This window comes from Adiantum capillus-veneris, chromosome 3 (assembly GCF_014529385.1).
Source record: "Adiantum capillus-veneris isolate H3 chromosome 3, ASM1452938v2, whole genome shotgun sequence".
Lineage (NCBI taxonomy): Eukaryota > Viridiplantae > Streptophyta > Polypodiopsida > Polypodiales > Pteridaceae > Adiantum > Adiantum capillus-veneris.
In genome coordinates, this window is record NC_140933.1 from 145,938,102 (window position 1) to 145,965,291 (window position 27,190).

At 41.3% G+C, this 27,190-nt stretch overlaps 1 protein-coding gene across 1 annotated transcript; it reads left to right on the plus strand.

Annotated features, from left to right (window-relative positions):
- Nucleotides 1–19,473: 19,473 nt before the first annotated feature.
- On the plus strand, nucleotides 19,474–22,552 carry GONST4 (golgi nucleotide sugar transporter 4). Its single transcript, XM_086509339.1, has 2 exons — nucleotides 19,474–21,285; nucleotides 22,032–22,552. The coding sequence occupies exon 1, from the start codon at nucleotides 20,227–20,229 to the stop codon at nucleotides 21,259–21,261; it is 1,035 nt and encodes a 344-aa protein (XP_086365465.1). The 5' UTR covers nucleotides 19,474–20,226; the 3' UTR covers nucleotides 21,262–21,285; nucleotides 22,032–22,552.
- The last annotated feature ends 4,638 nt before the right edge of the window (nucleotides 22,553–27,190 follow it).

The following is a 27,190-nucleotide window of genomic DNA, read 5'->3' on the forward strand; positions in this document are numbered from 1 at the left end:
AGCATCAGGTGCAACAGGTTAAGGAATACTTATATACAAAATAGTATAACTACCCAGCGAATGCGATAGAGGTAATAGACAACTTAGTTAAAGATTTTTGTACAGCAAATGTATGCAGCCAGCCCAACCAACCTCGCACACAGTGCGTATGAAGCCAAATCAATACCCCTTATATAAAAAACCCAAACGATGAGTTTTACCAGCTTCTATTATCACCAAATGACCAGTGAACCGTTACCCATGCTTATCAATCCAATCCCAAACCATACCTTCTTTACGCAGTTACCTCAATGAAGCAAGAGAACTAATATAGTATTGGTTAGCACCTGGAAAAAACCCTGTTACAGTACTCCTTTAGAAATCAAAACGATGAGTTTTACAAGTTTGTAATACCACCAAATAACCAGTGAACCATTACCCATGCTTTATCAATCTAATCCTAAATCATACCCCTTTTTTTCTTCTTCTTTACCTCAATACAGCAAGAGAACTAATATAGTACAGGTTAGCACCCGGGAAGAGAAACCCCCTTTTTTACTAGCAAATGAATTCCAATTATAAGCTAGCCAAGCAAAACCCAATTTCTCCTTTTCCTATGAATGAAAAATTATTCCGACCATTCCTTACCCATAATTTCCATGCTTGAATAAAATGATAAAACTTATCATTCAAGAGTAACAAAAACACGAGCTGTCCACAGTGTGAAAAATCGACAGACCTCTATAGCTGTAAGACCTAGTATGAACGCCAACAAAAAATGTCTGAGGTAAAAACACCTGCCACCATGCTAAAACATATAATGTTTTACCTTACATTGTTAATAAATAGCAGAAGAAAGCATACAGTACAAAAATTCCAATATACCCAGTAACGAGGTAAGCTAGGGTAGGAAAAAAACTGAGACACCTAAGTGGTGAGCTCCATAGCTCCTTTTTTTGAAGCAGGCAGTAAGACTTCTCAGAAAAAACACAACAGAACAACCCTGGCTAAGTGAGGGGCAGAGATGCGCCCTCACCTGTTTAAATAGCAGGAGAAGGAAGTTTTACACGTCCTCTGAGTTGGAGTAATGAGTGAGTCGGGCCGCACTCCTTTGTGAGTGTGTGGTAGCACAGAGAAACACACATATACTCATGAATGAGGATATCCAAAGCCAGGGAGGAGATGCCGCCTTCACGACGTAATGAGGAAAGAACCCATTAATCACGCTCGGCTACCCAGGGGGTTTTATATATCATATTTTATTATTCAAGCGCTAGGCCCTATGGTCTTAACAAGGTAATGGCCTATTTTGCGTTGTATCACTAAAGTGAACTAGTAAGATCCGGGCTAGATCCAAGTGTGTGTGTGGCGGGGGGGGGGGGGGGGGGGGTTTGTGTTTTTGGGGTAGGTTTGGAGGTGTGTGGGGGTAGTTTGTTTTATATAACCATAAGAGTAAAACTGTGTGGGTGTGCACATGTGTGTGTGTAAGAGAGAGAGAGAGAGAGAGAGAGAGAGAGAGAGAGAGAGAGAGAGAGTAATGGAGATGGCCTATGAACTTTGAGAGTAGCGGAATTAGGAAATTAGATGAATCACTTTTGTGAGATTACTTTGTGAGCATAGCGGGTAAACTTAATTGATGGTAGCAACATAAACATGGTACTTAGTTAACTTGGCTTGAACAATACTTTTGCAAGAGAGAGAGTTTAGAGAACATGACAACAATTGTGGACCGGATTCATACGGAGCCGGTCCCCCCTCCAATAGGCATTTGTATTATAGTTTCTCCCATCAAGAGAGACTTGGTACAACACAATCTTTGTGTTCCTTGTGACCTAGGTGACGCAATGAAGATGGAAAGCTTCATGCATCACAAGCATAACATAAATTTTTTAGAAAGCATTAATTATCCCAAGCCTCAGTCCCAAGGCCTCAAACACCTTCGAAGGTGGAGAGAGCTAGCGGGGAATGAGGATAGGGAAGAGGAAGAAGAAACATTCCATGGGAGAAAGAAATAGTTCCTCACGTATCATCACTCTTCTTGCTAGCGTACATAATAGCATAGTAATGAAGATGGAGAAGATGATAAGCTTAAGCATTGAAGCATGGATCTTGGTTGGATTTGCATTCCATAGCCAAGAGTGTCGGTGTAGGCTCTCACTTCTCACAAGCTTGGAGAAGGAGGTGGAATTTCTCAACTTTCACCAAGTGAGAATGATCCACAAAATGAGTGTGTGTGGTGTATACCCCCCCAACACCCCCCTTGCTTGCTTGGGGCAAGTTCTAGCCTTTCCACATGCTTCAAGATCATTGGATCCCTCTCCCCCTAGCCAATCAGGTGCATCATGCATTCAAGTACATGGACACTCTTTGGACAAGTGTCTCCTTACCCCTTAGAGAGAGAGAGAGCTTGAAAATATCTAGATATTTGTTGGATGGAACTAGAAGCTCATTGGATCCCTCTTTAGCCCAACCAATAGCATTCAAGCACACCATGTGGCTAAGCATAGGGAGAGTCTGACATGTGTCCCATGTGCCCCTTAAGAAAAGGGGTGCCCTTCGAGTGAGTGGGGGGTTAAGTCAAAGATTCGCCCAAGTTTGGGACTTTTCCCGTCCTTTGTAGGGTTTCTTTTTGACTCAAGCACCTTACCCCCCATGCATGGGAAGCTTCTCAAGCACCTTCCTCATTAAGTATGACAAGCACCACAAGTACCTTAGTCATCAAGCATGACAAGCACCTCAAGCACTTTAGTCATCAAGCACGACAAGCACTTTATTCATCAAGCACGACAAAGCACCTTAGTCATCAAGCACGACAAGCACCTCAAGCTTAGTCGGGTTCCCACCTCAAGCTCAGCCCTAGCTTGCTTAAGGTCAAAGGACTTTTAACACTAACCATTGGAGGTCTTTAATGAATCTAACCCAAAGGTCTTTTAAGCTCCATTAGTTAACCTTGCTCTTTGACAGACCATCTCTCATTTGGACCCCTTTACCATTGGCCCCGTTTTGAGATAGATCCGTAAGCACATGTCTATATTCTAACCCTTGTTCCCGTTTATTATCCCACATTAAATGATCAGTTTAATATGAGAAAATCATTTGGGTTGGTTAGATATTAGATTTTATGACATTACATCTCTCTTGAAATCATAGTCGTTCTCGACTATGAGGTAAAAGAGAGAAAGCCATAGTCATTAGTCAATTTGTCTTAGCGGGTAGAGGATCCATTTTTACCCTACGACATCATTCCAAGATGGATGACTAATCCATTTGGTACTTGGGAGACATAGCTTCCGCAAGTATGTCTACTCTTTAGTCCATTTCATCCTCCCAAGTAGAGTGCCAAATTCTACATGGTGTTTGAGAGACGTTGTCATCACAAACATGATTCTTAGTATGCATACTACTTAAATTTGTGGACAATAAAGAGAGAATTAGTCTTATAAGACAAAAACATTGATCATTTAAAAGAAACATGTACATTTTCTTACTCTAATGTAGCATTGTAAACGTTGACAAGGTTCATACTATCCTTAAGCTGGATTCCTTGCATCCATCTAGCATATTCAAAAGGATAATTTTTTAACTTAATAAGATACCGTCGGATAATCTTACCATGTCGTAGTACCTTGTCTTCATGCCAAAGGATAGCTTCGGGTTGCAGCACCTCTTCTTGGTCTTTGATTTCGGGAGGGTCTTCAATAATTGGTTCAGTTGAAGGCTCTCCTTTGTAGGGCTTAAGTAGGCTCACATGAAAAGCATTGGGTATGAGCCAATGGTTAAGCAACTTGAGTTGATAAGCCACCTCATTGATAGGCTTCAAAATTTAAAAAGGACCATAGTATCTTTTTGCTAGTTGAGCATAATACTTTTGATGGCCCGTAGGATTTTTGCCCGTCGTTTTCCTCAATCGAGCCTTAGGAAACTTAAGTAAGACCCAATCATTTTCTTGGAACGTTAAGGCCTTTCTGTGCTTGTCAGCAACAGCTTTTTGCCTTAGTTGGGAGATGGATATAGCCTCCTTAATCTTTTGAAAAGATGCTTGTAGGTCACGGCTATACTCATTGACAGCAAAGATCTTCCCATGTACTTTAAGTAGCAAGGAACTTTTAGGTCTTCCCTCTATGATTTCAAAAGGTGCTTTTCCCGTAGAAGTATGGATAGTATTATTATACGCATACTCTACAAGAGGTACGTACTTTTCCCATTGTGAGAATTGATCTACTTCTGTAACATAGGTCTTTAGTAGATCAAGAATCGTAAGATTGGCTATCTCACTTTGGCCATCCGTTTGTGGGTGATAGGCCGAAGAGAAATTCAATCTTGTACCTAGATTTTTGAAGAGATCTTTCCAGAAGTTATTGGTCATTCTAGGATCTCTATCTGACACGATGGATGTTGGCAATCCATGGTGTTTGAAAATCTGGGATATGAAGAGAGTTGCCATTTAGTGTGCCTTAATAGTCTTCTTGATAGGGATAAAGTGTGCTTGCTCTATTGTCCATATTCCCGTATTCCCATGGATAGACTTGGGTAATCCAAAGATAAAATCCATGGATATACTCTCCTATGGTGAATTAGGGATTGGCAATGGCTGGAGTAATCCAGGTTGCTTCCCTCTATCATACTTGGTCTTTTGGCATACCACACATTTTGAAACATACTCTTGTATGTCCACTTTCATGGTAGGCCAATAAAAGTACGTCTCTACTGGTCGAAGAGTAGGTTGAATGCCTCTATGCCCCGCATAGGGAGGAGCATGGGATTCATACATGACTTTCTGACAAAGGGAGTGGGTAACACATAGCCTATTGTCATGGAGAAGATAACCATCCTGCAAGGTGAATGGCTCCTCTTTCTTCCCCAAAGCAAGGGCTGACATTATGTCTTTAAAGTCAGGGTCAGTAGCATACTCATCTATCATAGAAGATAGATCATTGTGAGTCGCTATTGACACAGCATTAACTTTTGGTCATCGTTAAAGTGCATCAGCCACTTGATTGTGCTTACCGGCAATGTGAGCAATGTGGAAATTAAATTGCAAAAGAGAATTCGCCCACCTCATTTGTTTGTCGTAAAGCTTTTTTTGTGTCATGAAGTAAGTGAGACTTTGATGGTATGTTTGTAAAATGAATGGAGTCCCCAATAAATAGTGCTTCCATGTGTCTAGGGCATGTAGAATAGCTAACATCTCTTTCTCATAAATGCCTAAGACCCGTTCATTCGTATTGAGCCTTCATCTCTCATATGCTATGGCATGCCCTTCTTGAAGCAAGACTGGTCCAAGGCAATCACCACAAGCATCACATTGAACCTCAAATGGTTTTGAGAGATCCGGAAGCATAAGGGCTGGTTGGGAGGTAAGCTTCTCTTTGAGCTTGTCAAAAGCACTTTGATCCTTAGCAGCCCATGAATACTTAATGTTTTTCTTTGTTAAGTCATGTAATGGTCCTGCTATTTGAGAGAATTTTGCTATGAAGCATCTATAGTATGCACACATACCAATAAAGCTTCTTAGCTCATGTAGATTCCTTGGATTAGGCCATGCTTTTATTACCTCCAGCTTTGATGGATCCATACGGATACCATCTTGAGAGATAATATGACCTAAGTATTGAATCTCTTGAAGGAAAAATTCGCTTTTCTTTTGATTGAGAAAAAGCTTATTCTCCCTTAATGCTTGAAAAATCACTTGGAGATGTTGCTTGTGTTCCTCCAAGGAATTGGAGTAGATGGAGGTATCATCAAAGAACACTCTAGTGAATTTGTGGTAGGGTCTAAAATTTTCTCCATTAATTGATTGAATGTAGCTGGTGCATTAGTCAAGCCAAAAGGCATGACTAGATATTCATAAAGGCCAAACGTTGTACGAAACGCGATCTTTAGGATATCTTCATTCACTATTCTTATTTGATGGTAGTCACTTTTAAGGTCAATTCTACTGAAGTAGGTAGAGCCTTGTAGCTTATCAAACAGATCTTCTACCCGAGGTATGGGAAATTTGTTTTTGATAGTGATATGGTTTAGTGCGCAATAGTCCACACACATACTGTATGTACCATCTTTCTTTTGCACTAAAAGGATTGGAGAACAAAAGGGAGAGGAGCTAGGCCTCACCATCCCTTTGTCTACCAGTTCATGTACTTGCCTCATGATATCCTCTTGTTGAGCTTGTGAAACTCGATAAGGAGGTTTGTTAGGTGGTGAGCTTCCTAATAGGAGCTCAATTCGATGGTCATCATCCCCTCATTTTGGAGGTAAGTCCATAGGGATATCATTGATGAACACATCTTGGAATCCTTTTAGAAAGTTAGACAAGTCTAACTCTTCTTGATTCCTACCATTCACCTTTGATGAAACATTCGGAACTTTTAGGGACTCTTTGACAAAAATCATGTACGCGGAAACTGAGCTCTTCGTTGATTTATCAAGGGCAAGAGGATTTACAACTGGTATAGTATGACCAGACTCATTAGCATCTATATACATATTCTTTCCCCTGTAGGTGAAGTAGATTCTCCTTTCAAGGAACTTCATGTTGGCAGCCATGCGGTTGAACCATCGTGCCTCAAGGATAGCATCCTCATGTTGGAGAGGAGAGATAAAGAAGTCTTCTTTGTCGACATAGCTTTGGACATGAAGCCTCAACTTCCCAATCAAGGGAGTAACGGAGGCTGTTGTCCCTTGAAAGCGGCATCGGCAGTTACAGCATCTCCCATCTCAAAAGCTTGAATGCCCAACTTTGTGGCCAACTCCGTTGATATGAAGCTGTGAGTAGAACCAGGGTCAAAGAAGATGAAGGCATCATGCTCCCTTACCTTTCCCAGCATAGGAGAGAGGTGATCCTTTGCAATGAGCATCCTCTTTTGGAGCTTTGATAGTGGAAGCTCTAGGAGTCTCACTACGAGCAATTTTTTGGGGGCAAGAACAATAACCATGTCCTTGCTCCCCACACTTAAAACATTTGTGATCCTTGCGAAAAGTTTCAAGCTCTTTAGGAGAGAGTTTATTTTTACCTTTGTAAACTCCTTTCTCCTTGGACCGATTGTTGTTGTTGTTGTTGGAATGGCCTTGGGAAGAATTTTGGGCATTAATTTTCTCCTTTGCATCACTTTTGTCTTTATTTTCCATGTGCTTGACATTCCGTCTAGCCCCTTGTTGGAAATTGATGCATGAAGCAACCATGGTATGGTGGATTACTTCGTTGATAGAACCAGGCCGTTGAGAGTTGACATAATCGGCCATCTCTTCAAGTAATCCCGCACAAAATTGTTGCTTTTGCTCAGCAAAGTCTATCTTTTGAAAGATAGTAGCCTTAAGATGTAAATCCCAAAATTTGTCCACATATTTGTGGATAGACTCATGACAGAGAAGCCTCAAACTCCACCATTCTGTGAGCACTTTTTCCTTTGCATCGCTTGCAAGAAGTGCTTCATGACGGAAACTCGTAGAGTTTTCCATGTCTTTGGGGCTTCGTCGTTGCCACGAAGGCTAGCTCACCATTGACGAGCCGATTTTTGAAAATGTATAGCTACATGGTGTAGCTTGGAGGACTCTATGAAGCCCTCATCTCCAAAGGCCGCATCAAATTGTTGGATGAAGGCCAATACTTTGTTGGTGTTACCATATACATGTGGTAGTGATGTGTGTGAACACACTAGGACCACCGAAGCATTTTTTCCCTCTTTAGGAGGTTTTTTCTTGCGTGCATTGTATATACGTCCATAGGTCTGCACATACAATTTCATCATTTTGTGTAGAATTTATGTCAGTGTTGTTTTCTACATAACAGGTGCCTTACAGTCTTCTACGGTTTGTGCTATATAGAACGTGTTGTTCCCGCTTCATTTCTCCTCTTTTTGGGCATTTTTCACATCAGGTGCAGCATTTACCATGGCTGACAACAACACAGATGTGTTGAAGATGTTTGTTGTTGAGGACAAGTTGGATGGGGACAATTACCCTATGTGGGCTTACATGATACAACATGTTCTTGTGTCAAAGGGCGTCTGGAATATTGTGCAGGGCATTGATGTACGTCCTAGTTTTGAGGATGCAGGCGATGTTGAGGATGTTGTAGGTCTTGCTGCAAGGATCGCTTCTATTAAAGTTGTTTTGCCTACGGCATAACAATCTCGTTGGGATGTAAAGGATGCGCAGGCTCATGCATTGATTGCATTCTCTGTGAAGTGCACCATTGTTCCTCACATTCGTTCAACAAAATCTGCAAAACAAGCTCGGGATATATTGGTTGGTCTTTATGCAATTCGCAATGAGGCTAAAATTGCTTTGCTGCGTAAAGAGTTGGAGTCGAAGATTATGCATGAGGAAGATGATATGGACACTTTCCTTGCTGGTGTCAAGGATATCAATGAGCAGCTTATTTCTGTAGGTGAAGTCATTTCAAACAATTCCATTGTGCAAACGGTTCTTGATGCCTTACCAGATTCATACCAAACTTTTGCTAGTACTTGGAGACTGATGACCCAAGGAAATCCTGAAGTTGTCAAGTTTGATGTATTATCCACATTGCAGTTGCAAGAGTCACTTTCCAGAAAAAACAGAACTATAAAATGTGCAGTTGAACATGCTTTTATTGTTTCTCAAAGAAAGGGTGGTAACATGAATGTAGCCACTTCTTATGGTTCTGCTGCGAGTGGAAAAACTTATGTTCCTAATGCTTCTGCTGGCAGCAATTCGTCTGGAAATTCTGGTCATAAGGGCAAAAAGAAGATGCGTTGCCATTACTGTAAAGCTAATGATCACTTGATCAAGCAGTGTCCTAAGTTGAAGGCCAAAGAGGCTAAGAAGAAAGAGGGTGCTTCCAATGCAAATGATGGTTCCACTACAAATGCATCCATTGTTGAGTCTTCTGTGAAAGGAGACTGTGTTGCTGATGTTGATGGAGAATGGGCTTTTAGCACAGAGTGCACTTACAATCCTGTTGTCCATGATGCATGCTTATTAGTTACTGCAGATTCACATGTATGGTATTTCGATAGTGGTGCTACAAAGCACATCACCTCACATCGTGAATTGTTCACCTCTCTAGAGTATGTCCCTCATGGGAATTCAGTCACTTCTGCCAACAATGCCTCTTATCTGGTTTAGGGAGTTGGAAAGATTGTGCTTACTGCTGCAAATGGCAGTTCCTTCACACTTGTTGATGCACTTTATGTACCTGGGATCAAGAAGAATCTCTTGTCTGTATGCGCACTTGCTAGACTTGGACTTGTAGTCAAATTTGTGGATGACAGATATACAGTTCATGATCTCAGTTTTGGTGATGCAATTGTTGTATCTGGTCTTTTGTGCCGTGGGCTGTATAAGCTCAGTATGTATGACAAGTGTGGACAAAATTTTGCAAATGCTATTGCAGATTCAAGGGCTATTTCAAATGCAAAACTTTGGCATGCACGTTTTGATCATCTGAATTTTTCCAGTTTGCTGTGTTTGCAGAAATCTGATATGGTTGCTTCTTTGCCGCCTCTTGAATCACCTGTCAAACATGTTTGTCAAGGCTGTATTTTGGGTAAGATGCAGCGTTCAAAGTTTCCAAAGGATGGTTCAGTTAGGGCCATATGCAGGTTGCAGCTTGTGCATAGTGATATTTGTGGGCCCATGCAAACTCAGTCCTTGGGCAATTACCTTTACTTCGTGACTTTGATCGATGATTACTCCAGGCATGCATGGGTATTTTCGCTTAAAGCGAAGTCCAAAGTTTTTATGTGCTTCAAACAATTTCTGGCTATGGCTAAAAACGTCTCGAAATGTACTATGGGCACCCTCCGTTCCGATCGAGGGGGGGAGTATATGTCTCATGAATTTAATGCATTTCTGGCTAGTAGTAGGATAAAACACCAATGTACAGTGCCTTATACACCTTAGCAAAATGGTGTTGCTGAGAGGAAAAGAGGTCACTTACGGAAATGGCACGATGTATGGTCAAAAGTCAAGCTTTGCCGCATTCTTTTTGGCTTGAGGCCATCATGTGTGCCACTTATGTACTTAATAGGGGTCCTACGAAAGATTTGCAGTCTATTACTCCATATGAAGCATGGCATGATAGAAAGCCTTGTATTGAGCACATGCGTGTTTTTGGCTGTCTGGCATATGCTTTGGTGCCACAAGTGCAGCGCAGAAAATTGGATGATAAGGCTGTCAAGTGTATTTTTGTTGGTTATAGTGCTGAAAGTAAAGGTTACAGGTTGTATCATCCGCAAACAAAGCGTATTTTGGTTTCATGGGAAGTAGTGTTTGTGGAATATTATGTTCAGCCCTTGCTCTCATGTACTAGAGACAGTAATGTAAGCTCACATGACATTTATGACACTTTGTTGCCTCTTTTCAGTGGTGGAAATACGAATGTAAGTTCCAATGAGGCAAATGTATAGCCTATGAGGGTTTCTGAAAATGTTACAGATCAGCCTATTACTGATGCAGATGTACATGATGTACTTGATGAGGAAAGGGCTAAAAATGAGCAGGCTAGAGGTATGCCAAAATGACTGGTGCACACTTTGCGTGATAGTAAATTGGATGCACCTTTGTCTAGTCGTACTCGTTCAGTCTCTCGCCATGCATCTTATGCATCAGATTGTTATGCTTTGGCTATGTCTAGCTTACATGATGATGTCGAGGAGCCTCTGTCTTTTGATGAAGCATAGAATTCAGAAAATTGAATGGATGCCATGCAATCAGAATATGATGCACTTATAGAAAATGACACATGGACTTTATGTGATTTGCCTCCTGGCAAAAAGGCCATTGGTACGAAGTGGGTTTACAAGTTGAAATGCAAGCCGGATGGTGAGATCGATCGCCATAAGGCTCGACTTGTTGCAAAGGGTTATGCACAGCAAAAAGGCATAGATTATGAAGAGACTTTTGCTCCCACTTGTCGTATGACAGCAAGGGCTGAACAGAATCTTCCACAAGCACTACATCCCGTGAAACTAGAATATGTTTTGTTTGTGGATGATACAACGTGTAACCTTTGCTTTCAGCACTATAACCAACAAAAATACACTTGACAGCTTTATCATCCAATTTTCTGCGCTGCACTTGTGGCACCAAAGCATATGCCAAACAACCAAAAACACACATGTGCTCAATAGAAGGCTTTCTATCATGCCATGCTTCATATGGAGTAATAGACTGCAAAGCTTTCGTAGGACACCTGTTAAGTACATAAGTGGCACACATGATGGCCTCAAGCCAAAAAGAATGCGGCAAAGCTTGACTTTTGACCATACATCGTGCCATTTCCGTCAGTGACATGTTTTTCCTCTCAGCAACACCATTTTGCTGAGGTGTATAAGGCACTGTACATTGGTGTTTTATCCCACGACTAGCCAGAAATGCATTAAATTCATGAGACATATACTCCCCCCCTTGATTGGAACGGAGGGTGCCCATAGTACATTTCGAGACATTTTCAGCCATAACCAAAAATTGTTTGAAGCACATAAAAACTTCGGACTTCACTTTAAGCGAAAATACCCATGCATGCCTGGAGTAATCATTAATGAAAGTCACGAAGTACAGGTGATTGCCCAAGGACGGAGTTTGCATGGGCCCACAAACATCACATTGCACAAGCTGCAACTTGCATGTGGCCTGAACTGAACCATCCTTTGGAAATTTAGAACGCTTCATCTTACCCAAAATACAGCCTTCACAAACAAGTTTGACAGGTGCTTCAAGAGGCGGCAAAGAAGCAACCATATCAGATTTTTGCAAACGCAGGAAACTGGCAAAATACAGATAACCAAAACGTGCATGCCAAAGTTTTGCATCTGAAATAGCCCTTGAATCTGCGACAACATTTGCAAAATTTTGTCCACACTCGTCATACAAAGTGAGCTTATATAGCCCACGGCACAAAAGCCTAGAAGAAACAATTTCATTACCAAAACTGAGATCATGAACTGTGCATCTGTCATCCACAAATTTGAATGCAAGTCCAAGTCTAGCAAGTGCGGATACAGACAAGAGATTCTTCTTGATCCCAGGTACATAAAGTGCATCAACAAGTGTGAAAGAACTGCCATTTGCAGCAGTAAGCACAATCTTTCCAACTCCCTGAACTTGATAAGAGGCATTGTTGGCACAAGTGACTGAATTCCCATGAGGGACAGACTCGAGAGAGGTAAACAATTCACGATGTGAGGTTATGTGCTTTGTAGCACCACTGTATAAATACCACACATTTGAATCTGCAGCAACTGACAAGCATGCATCATGGACAGCAGGATTGTAAGTGCATTCTACGCTAAAAGCCCATTCTGCATCAACATCAGCATCACAATCTCCTTTCACAGAAGACTCAACAATGGCTGCATTTGTAGTGGAACCAACATTTGCAGTGGAACCACCCTCTTTCTTCTTAGCCTCTTTGGCCTTCAACTTAGGACACGACTTGATCAAGTGATCATTAGCTTTACAATAATGGCAACGCATCTTCTTTTTGCTCTTATCACCAGAATTTCCAGACGAATTGCTGCGAGCAGAAGCATTAGAAACAGAATTTTTGCCACTCACAGTAGAACCATAAGAAGTGGCTGCATTACTGTTACCACCCTTTCTTTGAGAAGTAATAAAAGGCTGTTCAATTGCACTAGTCCTGATTTTTCTAGAAAGTGACTCTTGCAACAATAATGTGCATAATGCATCAAACTTGACAACTTTAGGATTTCCTTGGGTCATCAGTCTCCAAGTACTAGCAAAAGTCTGGTAGGAATCTGGTAAGGCATCAAGAACAGTCTGCACAAGGGAACTGTCTGAAATGACTTCTCCTGCAGAAATAAGTTGCTCATTGATATCCTTGACACTAGCAAGGAAAGTGTCCATATCATCTTCCTCATGCATAATCTTCGACTCCAGCTCTTTACGCAGCAAAGCAATTTTAGCCTCATTGCGACTTGCATAAAGACCAGCCAGAATATCCCAAGCCTGTTTTGCAGATTTTGCTGAACGGATGTGAGGAACAATGGTGCGCTTTACAGACAATGCAATCAATGCATGAGCCTGCACATCCTTAACATCCCAACGAGCTTGTTCTATCGTAGGCAAAACAACTCTAACAGCAACAATCCTTGCAGCAAGACCTACAATATCCTCAACATCGCCTACATCCTCAGAACCAGGACGTACATCAATGCTCTGCACAATATTCCAGACGCCCTTTGACACAAGAACGTGTTGCATCATATAAGCCCACATAGGGTAATTGTCCCCATCCAACCTGTCCTCAACAACAAACATCTTGAACACATACGTGTTGTTGTTGTCAGCCATGGTAAATGCTGCACCTGATGTGAAAACTGCCCGAAAATAGGAGAAATGGAGCGGGAACAACCTGTGTTGTATAGCACAAACCATAGAAGACTATAAGGCACCTGTTATGCAAAAAACGACACTGATAGAAACTCTACACAAAATGACGAAATAGCCTGTGCAGCACTGCCTGTAGTGGAAATGGAGGCCGAAATGAGCCCAAATAAAAAATCTGAGCAGACCAAGCTCTACGAGCTTACCCGAAATATTTGTCGACCTGCGAACGCTTGCCAAAGCTCACTGAAATCGGAGAAAGTGAGCAGGCGTGTACTGGAGCAGCTGGCGACTAAGCCCGGGAGGACGCAACCTGCTCTAATACCAATTGTTGGAATTAGGGTTGCAGAGAAACACACACAGCTTGGAGAAGACGAAGGAAGCTCAAGGCACACAATAGAAAGTGTGTTACTTAGTGTGTAATGGAAAGATAGATAGCCCTAGAGTGATGGGCGTATATACAATGAACGGGGGAAAAAACCTCCTAAAGAGGGAAAAAATGCCCCGGCGGTCCTAGTGTGTTCACACACATCACTACCACCTTCCTCGTTAAGTTTGTAGGGTCTCTTTTTGACTCAAGCACCTTACCCCCCATGCATGGGAAGCTTCTCAAGCACCTTCCTCATTAAGTATGACAAGCACCACAAGTAACTTAGTCATCAAGCATGACTAGCACCTCAAGCACCTTAGTCATCAAACACTACAAGCACCTTAGTCATCAAGCACGACAAGCACCTCAAGCTTAGGTCGGGTTCCCAAGCTCAACCCTAGCTTGCCTAAGGTCAAAGGACTTTTAACGCTAACCATTGGAGGTCTTGAATGAAGCTAACCCTAAGGTCTTTTAAGCTCCATTAGTTAACCTTGCTCTTTGACAGACCATCTCTCGTTTGGACCCCTTTACCATTGGCCCCGTGTTGAGATAGATCTGTAAGCACATGTCTATATTCTAACCCTTGTTCCTGTTTATTATCCCACATCAAATGATCAGTTTAATATGAGAAAATCATTTGGGTTGGTTAGATATTAGATTTTATGTGTGTGTGTGTGTGTGTGTGTGTGTGTGTGAGAGAGAGAGAGAGAGAGAGAGAGAGAGAGAGAGAGAGAGAGAGAGAGAGAGAGAGAGAGGACGATGTCGATGGAGGATCATGAGAGAGAGAGAGAGAGAGAGAGAGAGAGGACGATGTCGATGGAGGATCATGAGAGAGAGAAAAGGAGCGGATCCTCGACTATGATGGATTGAGAGAGGAAAAGAATCTTTTTGGAATCTGCTCGTCAGATTCCAAAAAAATGTTTGTCAAAAAATGCTCGCCAAAAAATAACCCCCAATCTATTCAAGCCCAACACATATGTGCAGATTTGTATGAATAGACTTTCAAGATGAAATTTGTTAAGTGCACCGTATGTGTGCAACCATGAGTGAATTGAGACAAAATTATCATGGACCTTGAAATTTAAACCAGCACCATGCATATTCTCAAAAAAATGGTATGAGCATCATAAATGTGTTTCCCTGTGTATGTATGTATTAACACTTTCTTATAGAGCTAGAAACGGCTCTCCTCGCTGTGACACTGTCCTACTTTCAAAATGTATTTTTCTATTAGATAAGCAAAAACCTTTCGATGCTCAAAAAAGCGTAACGTAGACCTTGAAATTGTGACCAACATCATGCATATCTCCCTAAGTATTCAAGAAAAGAGTATGAGCACCATGTATTGCTATCCCTCTATGCATGAATGCATTAATAAATGATATGCAGGAAGGGATGTCCTTGTGTTTCCAGGTACGATCCTCTATCCAAAATGTATTTTTGCAATAGATATATATAAGAAAACAATCTTCTATTGCTTATATGCCATTAACTTTTTGCCTACACATGCAATGTTTTTATATTTCCATTAATCCTACATAAATTCCACAAAAAGTGTGGATGTTGTAGATGGAAAGAATTTGCAAGATCAATTATATAAAAGTACACTTGGCAAAGCTCAAATGGGTGCATTAAAGTCAAGCATTCTCTTGGTTTTTTTTTTTTTGGGAGGGGGTTGAGAGAGGACAGCTTATACTATGAAAATAAGATATACAACCATTCCCTATATACTGTTACGTGTTTGAAACCAAAATACTTGACCGTTTTGTATCGAGGGTTTCAAAATCCCCTCTCAAGTTGGAAACAATTGCCGTAATGAAGGAAGGAGGTAACACAAACCAAAATTCACTTTGAAGCTAGAGACATAGTAAGGTAGCATAGAAATGAGAAATATGATGGAGGTGAAGTGGTGCACAAGCTTCACCTACAAGACTAGAAACGTGAAGAAACCACTTAGGAAGATGAAGCCTTAGCTTGAAGATTTTAACAACCATCTGATACTTAAGCCATAAGAGTATTTATGTAAGTGTGCTCTCATTTTTGAGCCTAGGTTTTGTTCATCCAACCCTGGGTGTAAATACTTGATGTTAAAACTCGATAACTTGTAGAAATTGTGGCATATGAATAGTGGAGGATATGGACAAAGAGATGTGTTTCTTGCTGAACATGGTACTTTTGTTTAGCTATCCAAAGCACATATCTTCTTTGTTTTTTTATTAATAAAATTGGTGAAGATCATTCTTTCCAACAATAGTGTATATAGTCAAATTATCGTAGAGATCAATTTTCTGTTCTTTCAAAAGAAGGGATCGGTCCCAAGGTGCACGATAAATGGAATTGTCACCTAATTAAGATAAAATAATTTGGAGTTATCATCCATATCCAAAGCTTTTCTTCTACCAAGGGAGCTATTGTTCTAGCAATACACCCTCTTTCAAGGAGCACTTATAGTTTTATTAAACTTCAAGATGTCATCAAGGAGGGCTTATATTAGTAGTGGCATTGTTATACCCCACCTCTCTACACTAGCCAAGTTGTAAGCGAAGCCAGGGTCTTTGAAAAGAAACATGAAAAGAAACACCACGAACAACTCCTACCCAAAAAGGTAAACTTTAAGAGACATGCAAATGTATCCACTTAAGACAATAATCTTTCTCCAAGTATATACCATAAGTGAAATTTTTAGTGAATCAGAGTCTTTGAAAAAAGCACAATGAGAAGAACCATGTGGGCCATATGCATTTACAAATAATAAGGTGCATCCAAAAAGGCAAAGTCCATTTTTTTTTTCAATTGTTAGTACACAATGAAAAATATATAGGTTTATCCCAAGCTCTCTATTTTTCTCTCTTAGAGAGGATAGGAGTGCTTACATGCTACAAAGATGCCAAAAATGGAGACACCATCCCCTTCCTCCTCTCCATCTAACTCATCCATACTTGAATCAAATTTGAGTGGACAATTTTATGCTTTGAAAGGTTCAGAAAGGACTCTACAAGGGCAACCATAACCTCTCTCCTAGAGAGGTGGCAAATCAGCCAATGCTTTTGATGCAAGGAAGTTAATCATACCTATCATGCATGCCCCCACAAAGTAGCGAAAAAGGAGAAACCAAGAGTAACAAACTTCTCTCCCCAAGAGAGCCAAGTTTCATCTTTTGAGTACATTGTCCCTCTTAGGAGAAGGCTTATCCTACGGACACGACACATCTAAATTTAAATTTTGTTCATACCTAGATCTATGGGTCGTCTCAAAGGATATTTGGCCCTACAAATGCTCACCAAATATCACCATGTTTTGAAAAAGTGAGTCTAGAGGATGATAGCACCACCGCCCAGCATGCCAAAGCTAGTTCTTGGGAATAGGATGCACGCACAGATGGAGGAGAAGGAGAAGAAGAAGCTCAATGGCACACAATATGTGATGTAGTGTTCTTGAGTTTGCTATAACATAGATAAGCATTGTCCCATAATGATAGACATGCATACAAATCGGGGGGAAAAAACCTCCCGTTGAGGGAAAAAAGTGCCTTGAGAGTTTTTAGTGTGTTCAAACATGTCATTATATCATGGTTGCATGGTTTAAAAACTAAGTTTTGCCACATGGTTTCTTGCTTTCTTTAAGCTATTATGTGTGCCACTTATTTATGAAACAATTGTTCTACAAAGACATTATAGACTCACCCATTATGAGGCTTAGAAAGGTTCTAACAAACCATTGCTCATTTGTGTGTTTTTGTTGCTTGCCTTATGAATTAGTGTTCGAGAAACATTTTAACTTGGATGACGATGTTGTAAAGCAAAATGATTGGTGTAGACTTTACATCACAGTGAATTATACAATTGTTACAGTTTTAATTTTCATCGTACTACATATTATGCAGTGAAGTACCATGCTTGGTTGTTTCTAGCATGTGTGGTGATTTCTTGTTAAGACACAAAACACAAGACTTTTGGTGGGTCAAATGTGACACAAGTATTAATAGTACACAATCTTTGTGGGATTTATCTCTTATGAAAAATAGCATTCGTACTAGGTTAATTTATTATTGAAGTGCATCCAATGGAAGTGTTAGCTAATACAAAGAATGTCTTGCTCCAAAAGGTTAGGCCGAAGAGAAGGGTGAAGATACTTTTTGTCCAGATGTAGTTAGATAAAAGTCTAGGCTTGTATGCATTGGCATCTCAAAGGTTTTGAATGGGTGTCAATTGGACATTACAACTATTTTTCTTAAGTTTTTATAAGGAAGTAAGCTTAATGGAACTTTGTGAGTTTGCTATGAAGGGTAAAGGTATTGTGTGGTTTGAACAAATGTTACGTGCTTGGTATGAAACAATACATGCATTGTTTTAATGCACATAGTTTTTATGATTGTGGAATTGAAACCACCTTGTTTGTCAAAGCATACGAGTGACATCATTAAAAGGTATTCATAATGGCTTCAAAAAAAATAAAAGGTTTTCCTAATGGCTTCAAACAAATTAAAAGGTATTCTTAATTCAAAGATTCCCTCATCAACAACAAAAATGATGCGCTAGTCTATAGCACGTAGCCACGGACAATGGCAAAGCATAAAGATCTGCAACAATGTTAGCTGTAAAAGAAGGATGCAACATTGAGAGAGAGAGAGAGAGAGAGAGAGGGGGAGAGGGACAATTTGAAGAGAAGAAAACGTTAAACGGAAAATAAAGGAGAAGAGAATCACCTCTTTAGATGGACACAAAAGGTCTTTTAACTTTCCACCTTCATATGTCTTTTGATTTTCCACCTTCATATGTCTGTTAACTTTCCACTTTCATCTGTTTTTTCATTTCCTAAACTCACCCTTCACTTATGCACTTCATATGTTTTGAGCGAATTTTTATTTTTTTGAGATTGGGGAGACCTAATTGGTCAATGTTATATATCTCTCACCCATTGTGAAAAATCAAATATTCCTACTTCTAAGTTGCGATGATTGAATGCTTGAAAGTTCAAATGTGGGCCACGTGCACCTTGATTTGGCCCATTCACTGTAAGGAATGTGATTGAGGTATTGCTTTGCATGCAAAGATATTGTTACATCCATTTGGCCATCGGGATTGTAACCCTACTTCTATAAAGACACAGATTCTTCACGATGTTGAAGATTTCTTTGAGTTGTGCTCTATCAACACGCTCCCAATTGCCTCATTTTCATTTGCATTTTGAGGTTGAGAATTCAATTGAAATCTCATGGGTGAGCAAGTTTATGCATAATTGTGAGAGGAAGCATCCATAAACAGTTAATTGCTCCATACACCTTTGGTTGTTTTATCCCAAGGGAATAACATTGTCGATGCTTTCTTTGATGTTTTGGTTGAGTGCTATGGCATTAATGTGTTATCAAGCATGAAGCAATCTACTATGGCCTATTCTAGTATGAAGCTGAGTGTAGGGAAACTTCCATTAATATAATTATATATGTTTGTCTGAAATGCTTTTTAATCGTTTTGGTCGTTGTTGGATAACACTCAATTCTTCACTAGCGCATTGACAATTGCCAATAACCTAGTGTCATCCTCACACTAAACTCATTGAAACAAATTATCATTACAATACTAAAGACTTTTAGAAGAAGAGATCAACGGGGGCTTGTGTGCCAATTAGGACAACCTTGATGACTAGGCTTTGCCTTATGGGTCATTCAACGCTTGTGCAAAGGTTTGGGCTTTTTGTATTGATTACAATGCATAGATATTGGTGGTTCCTTACTCGAGTTCCAACTCTTGTTCACAGTAATGCTCACAAGAGCATCCATTGTTTGTACACTCAACACCACATACTAATATTGTTGCTGTGTTGTAAGATTCACCATCTCCAAGATATGTATGCATTCTTGCAACCCCAATCTCAACAATGGCTCATATTTTACAGGTAGTAGTGATATGAGCCATCGAGATCTCCAGAGTCGTAGTACTCCATACTCATTTCAGGGGCGAGGACCACTATTCTGCCAAACATCTGCACCAAGGCAATGCGAACCAACACAAGAGAGCTCTTCGTCTTGCGATCTTTTCATCTTAAGTTAAAGAACTGACCAGTACTCTCCTCTTAAGATCATTACCTTTCGCATCGACGCCATGCTTCCCGACGCAATTTGCGCTACTGATTATAAGTATTCTTTGGGTAGAGCGCTTGCATCTTTGTAAAGCCTGTGTTGTAAATTGGGGCCAATCCGGAGTCGTCGATCCTCAGACTTTGAGGTTGTATGGGACGTGTGTCAATTCTTGAGTCTTAGCGCCTTCGTGGGTTTTTGGGTTCACGGATTCACTTGCCCAGGTCTCCTCTCATTGTTCCAAGATTTGCGTTATTTCCTAAGCTTCAGAAGAGACCTGCGAACCTCTCTCAGAAGTAACCTGCATTTTTCGAAAATTGCTGCCCCTTTCCCTCTCTCGGAAGGAAATAAAGAAGAAGAGAGCCAGAACACATCTACAGAATCCACCACCACGAAGAGCAGGAAGAAGCGGCAGACTGACAAAAGCTCTAACTCTCTGCCTTGCTTGCAATTGTGAGTGTGATCAAGATTAATGGCTAGTAGAGGCGATTCAAAGAGTACTGTAGCCCCACTTGTGTTGGGCTATGCCCTCTGTTCCAGCTTGCTAGCAGTCATCAACAAGTATGCCATCACAAAGTTCATGTACCCAGGCCTTCTCACTGCACTACAGTATGCAACAAGTGCTGTAGGTGTGTGGGTGCTTGGCAAATTCGGGCTCCTCCACCACGATCCGTTCACGTGGCCCACAGCAAGGAAGTTCTTGCCTGCTGCAGTGATCTTTTACCTGGCAATTTTTACTAATACGAATCTGTTGAAGCATGCTAACGTGGACACATTCATTGTCTTCCGGTCCTCCACTCCTCTTTTTGTTGCCATTGCTGATACCATGTTTCGTAAGCAGCCTTGGCCCTCCAAATACACTTTCTCATCCCTAATCCTCATTTTGGCTGGCGCCATAGGCTATGTTTCATCAGACTCAGGATTCAACATTACAGCATATTCATGGGCCATGGCTTATCTCATTACCATCACCACTGAAATGGTCTACATCAAGCACATTGTATCGAGCCTTGGGCTTAACACATGGGGATATGTCTTGTACAACAACTTCATTTCCCTTCTATTATCTCCATTCTTTTGTATAGTCACAGGTGAGATCACTGAGATCTATGCTGCCATCAGTAAATCAGAAAGGTTTCTGAATATTGAGACAATCAGCTCTGTGGCTCTCTCTTGCATTTTTGGCCTGGCCATAAGTTTCTTTGGGTTTGCTGCCCGAAGAGCCATATCTGCCACTGCTTTTACAGTGACTGGTGTTGTGAACAAGTTCCTTACAGTTGTCATCAATGTGCTCATATGGGACAAACATGCTAGTCCCAGTGGGCTTTTTTATCTCATTCTTACTCTTATTGGTGGAGTTGCATACCAGCAGTCAACTGCAAAGGCACCAGCAGTTTCTTCTCAAGTTAGTACAAATGAGGATGTGAAACTTACTGAGAAGGTTGGATCAGACAACGATCTTTCACAAACAGATGAAGAAAGCGGCCTATTAAAGGCAACAAAGTGAAATATTATCAACTGTTTTGATAAGGTATGGAAAGTGAGGGTCGCGTTGGCCTTAAGTAGGATTAACTTTTGGATCCCACGTTTGTCTCTTGTATTGACATACGTGTTTGGCCTTCATGGATCAGACTTTGAAGTTTTTCTTGTAGTTTATATACAGAAAAGTTTGTCTTGCTTGGTCTATTTACATAATTTCTGGGGACTATTTATCTTGAAGAGGCAGAGGGTATTGGGCAGAATTTTCTTGATAGGCTCTGCTAAACTATATGGCTCTTCCTCAAACCATAGATCTACATTCATAAGCACTTTTTCTCTATTTTTCATTTGTGGCACATGTTGGACTCCACAGATCTATATTCATGGCATTCTAAGTAATGAAAATTGAGTATTCTTTTTGTGATTGCCTCAGTCCAGTGTGGATTGGGTCAGTTAATTTGTGGCAGCAATCTGGATATGATTTTTGGACTGCCAAGATATAATATGGATACTTTTGATGATACATCAATATAATCGTGAAAAAACACAGATGACCGCGTGCGTGTGAGTGTTGCTGGATTCTCTCTCCATGTGCAGATTCTTCTCTTAGTTGGTTTGGAGCTGTGGTTTTGGCTTGGTGTTGGCTGTGCTGCGAAATTTGCTGCAGAATACATATTGTTTGCTGCTTATGATGTAGCTTGAGCATTGTGGTGGGGTCATTGTGCCTTTAAAATTGTGGTTTATCTAGTGGTTCGCTTGTTGCGAGTGGCTGATAGATTGCAGCGTTGCATTTGCAAGGTCTACAAGGCCATTGTTGGCTTGCTGGAGCAACTTGAGAAATTATGAAAGGTGTGATCACCTTGAGGATCGTTGCCTCTGGAGGTGGAACAACTACAATTTTGTGTTGCATGGAGCAGCCTACATTTTGGACCTGAGTTAGAGACGAACACATAGGTGAGCTGCTGGGGGATTTGTCCAACAGGCGTTTCATAAGGAATCAATTTGCAGCCTATAGGAGGATTATTTGGGCTTCAAATTTGTTTTGTTTCTATGGTGGGAGGACTATGGACGCCCAAGCTTCAACATTTTGCCATGCCCATAAGGAGTCAAGGAGTTAGAAGTTCCTTAACTTCCAGGTTGCAACTTCCTAAGAAAGTGTTTAATTTGGCGGTACATTGCTTCGGTTGAGGTTTTTGAGTTGCATAATCTCATTCTAGTCTATAGCTTAGATTAGGATTTAATGTTTTTATAAAAAATAAAAGAAAAGTATGTCTATGCTATTGTATCTGTTTGAAACGTAGAAATTGTTCTTTGTGCTACCTTGTCCTTGTTGTGAACTACTTCAAAGTAGAGTTTTGAACAACTTTTATTTAAGTAGCTTCTCTCTGTTATTTTGTGCATGTCTTTTGTATAACTCACTTTTAACTTTACCTTTTTTTTGATAACTAAGCAAAAATTTATGAAAACCGCTCATGCAGAGAGGGTTCCATATCAACAAAACCTAATTTGATGGACTCATCTGGACAATCAAAGAGACCATTTATGAGAAGAGGGTTTAAGATGGACAAAACCGAGACTCGTTCGGATGTGTAGGTCAAGCGAACATATTCACAAAAATTGCCAGGACAAAGTACCCTAGGCTTTATGGACGTTCGCTGTAGACGTAGATGTAGCATGTCCATATGACATGGCCTCCTATTAAAGGCGAGGCATGGAGCTCAGTCACATCGCCTCCTACCAGGGGGCTAGCAAATCAGGATTATTAATGAAAGACTCAGCTTTGTGCTTACCTTGATCCTTGAACTACTACCTTGCTTGCTTCTGAAATTGATTGGCAGTACTAGGATAGACAATGAAGAACTGTACAGACTTGCAATCACAAAACATACAAAAATAGAATAGAAAACAAGTTAAGATATAGACAATCATTTGCACAGATAGGGTGGAGTCCTTCTTGGAGAAGTAATGGCCTTCGAGGTAGGTGCCTTGTCACAAATTGCTGACGTGTTAACCACTGAAGACCCCGAGGGTTAGGACTCAGGGAGTCCTAACCCTAGCCAACCTGTAGATGTAACAGACTTGGACACTCCAAGTCAAGAATCAACCGCAACATCACCAAATAACCACTTCAAAACAATTCACAGATAACGATAGATTTGCACTGGCCCGGCAGAGTTCCGTGCCTAGAGATATTGGCCCCAAAGACTGGCGCCCCTTTCGGTATTTCTTTTTATATTAATCACATCAAAGTACAAGAGAGTGGCTAGGGTTTCACTCTCAGACTCTGCGTCCAGATGCTCTGAGAAGTGAAGCCCTCACCACTTATTTAAAGGTTACAAGGGATGCCCAAAAGCAGAGCCCCAAAAGCTTCAAAATCAAAAGCCCTGAAAGCAAAAGCATATGCTCTTTTTCTCTCTCTGAGAGTCCCAAAGAAAAGCAAAGACTTTTTTCTCTCTCTTTCTCTTGCTATTTGCGTAGAAAAAGCAAGGTTCAAATCTGTCAAAAGCTGCCAGCACAAATCCCGCCGCAAATTCCGGAATTCCGTACGGCTGCTGCCACGTGGCACCCCCGACAGAAATTAGGGTTTGCTGAATTAGGGTTTCAGCCAGAATTTAGGGTTTGCTGCAAATTAGGGTTTCTGGCAGTTTTTAGGGTTTGCAGGGATTTTAGGGTTTCAGCCTGAAATTAGGGTTTGTCCGTAGCCACGTCATCACTTTGTGACATACCCCCCTCTTGAAAGCATTGTAATCGACCGCGATTACGCCTGCAAAACTGACAAAAGCCATAAACCGTCTTAGCAGACACTGACTATTAGTACCTACGTACTAGGAACACACATCTAGCACATGTACCAAATCGACTGTCACATCACCGACATCACAGGACATCACCAGACATCACATGACATTCAACATTCATTCGGATCTTGGACCATGATTTATCGGCAATGTAGCTAGCAATCACATCTAGGTCCAATCGGGACCTCATCGATGTCCGACTGACTAACCCCTATTGCAACCATGTCTATTCGAGATCAAGTAGACCAAAATGCTGCAGTCATTTCATCTATCAGTTCCTGCACTTAAAAAGAAGTCAAGAACAAATCAGTATCAATATCAGGAATTCCATTTCATAAAGTCATCGAGCAGAATACTGTCAGCTCTTTGTATCCCTGAAGCTGAAAGAGACATCAGGGACTTTAGTATCAAAATCAAGGCATCTGTTGACAAAGGAGCGTAGTAACTCCCCTCTTGTGCATCCCACTGCACCAGATCTTCGGCCAAGCTGAATTTCTGGGTTCCGTTTAGAGTAGACTATGCTAAACCAAAACATCGAGGTAAAGTTTCACAATCCGAGGAGTATCTGCTAGGTCCTCCTCCTCCATCCACTTCGCATCAAATGCAGGAAAGTTCTTGAACTTAACCAAGAACCGCCTTCGGACTTTACCTTTCTTCGTATCCGTATGTGCCAAAATCTGTTTAGGAACAAGGGTCTCCTCGTTTTCTTCCACTGCGGGTTGCTCATCAAGCTCCCCATCATCAGGCACATTACTCTTAACAGGTTACAAAAGACTCACATGCAATGCATTGTGAATCCTCTAAGTATCTGGCAGTTTCAATCGGAAGGAGACATCATTTATCTTTTCAGTAATCTGGAAAGGTCCGTAGTATCGCATACTAAGCTTTGGAAAAAAGCCTCTCCTTTCTCTTTTGCTTTCTTAGGCGTGCCTTCTCAAAGCGTAAGAGCACCCAATCATCCTCCTTCAGTTTCAAGTCGCGACGATGGCGATCCGCTGCCTTCTTCTGTCGTTCTTGAGACTTCTGCAAAGTCTCGCGAACCTTGGCAAAAGCCGTATCCAAATCTCGCAAATATTCATCCGCTTCAAAAATCTTATCTTTCGTGCTCAGGAAGGGTGGAACCTTCGCAACACCTTCAACATTCTCAAATGGCGCCTTCCCCGTCGAAGAGTGTATCGTGTTATTGTAGGCAAATTCCACCAAAGGTAAGTATCTTTTCCCATTGAGTCTTCTGATCTGAGATATAAGACTTCAATAAATCTAGAACCACTGAATTTGCAATCTCGGATTGCCCGTCAGTCTGCGGGTGGAACGATGACGAGAACTGCAACCGCGTGCCAATGTTCTCCCAAATTGCCTTCCAAAACAAACTCGTAAATATGGGGTCTCTGTCGGAGACAATCGTCTCAGGCATGCCATGCAATCTGAAAATCTGAGCCACAAACAGTCTCGCTAAGTGATCCGACTTGACTGTTTTCTTCACTGGAATGAAATGAGCCTGTTTGCTAAATCAGTCAATAACAGTCTAGATACCATCGTGACCACTCTGTGTTCTCGGGAGGTCAAAAATGAAATCCATCGCTATACTTTCCCAGGGGCGGGTTGGTATGGGTAAAGGCTGTGGAATGAAATGAGCCTGTTTGCTAAATCAGTCAATAACAGTCCAGATACCATCGTGACCACTCTGTGTTCTCGGGAGATCAAAAATGAAATCCATCGCTATACTTTCCCAGGGGCGGGTTGGTATGGGTAAAGGCTGTAACAATCCTTGTGCCTTATGTGTGTCAAACTTGACCTTCTGGCATACCAAGCAACTGCGCACAAATTCTTCCACATCCTTCTTGAGTCTTGGCCAAAAGAAGTATCTCTCTACCCCTTTCATGGTGGTAGCAATGCCGCGGTGACCCGTAAAAGGTGGACAATGGCATTCAGTCATAACCTTTTTCCTCAACGGCTGTGTAACCCACAACATAGTCTTTCTCATCAAGTAGCCTTCCCAAAGGGAGTATCCCAGCTACTGTCTCCCCATTCCGTATCCGTGCGAAAATATCTGCAAAATCTGTATCTATGGCATACTGATCGACCATATCCTCGAAGCTCTTATGATGTATCGCTGAAATAGCCAGAACCAACGGCTTTCGAGACAAAGCATCTGCCACCACATTCTTCTGTCCCTGCACATGGACAATCTGGAAGTGAAACTGTGACAAGATGTTTGCCCACCGCATCTGCTTTTCCGAAAGCTGCTTCTGTGACAAGAAGTAGCGCAAACTCTGATGGTCTGTAAAGACAGTAAAATCCGCTCCGAGTAGGTAATGCCGCCACTGAGTAAGAGCATGGATAACCGCCAAAAGCTCTTTCTCATAGATCTGTGCTTTCATCTCCGGCCTAGAGAACAAACGGCTCTCGTAAGCTATGACGTGGCCTTCTTGCATCAAGATTGCACCCAGACTACAACCACAAGCATCACGATATACTTCAAATGACTTCTGCAAGTCCGGCAAGTCAAAATAGGTCCCGTAGTCAATTTCTCTTTCAATGTCTGAAAGGCAGTCACCTCTGTGGGTCCCCACAAGAAAGGTACTCCTTTCTATGTCAAGATATGCAAAGGGAAAGCAACCTCTGCAAACTTTCGTATGAACCGCCTATAGTACGAACACAGTCCCAAGAAGCTTCTAACTTCATGGACATTCCTCAAGTCGGGCCAATCACGGATAGTCTCTATCTTGGCCGGATCCATTTGCACTCCTGCTGCTGACACAATGTGTCCCAAAAAGTGTATCTCTGGTAGGAAAAATTCACTTTTCTTTGCATTAATCACTAACTTGTGATCTCGTAATGCCTGAAAGACCTGAAGCAGATGAGCTATGTGTTCTGCCTCATTCTTGGAGAAAACAATGATGTCGTCAAAGAAAGTGCCAACAAATAGCCTGTACTCTCGAAAAATCCTGTCCATTATCCGGTTAAATGTCGCAGGAGCATTGGTTAAGCCAAAAGGCATCACCAAAAACTCAAATAACTCAAAAGTCGTCCGAAAAGCTGTCTTGTAGACGTCTCCCGGCGCTATCCTGATCTAATGATATCCACTCTTCAAGTCAATCCTGCTAAAGCACGAGGATCCCTGTAACCTGTCTAGTATACCATCGATCCTAGGAATCG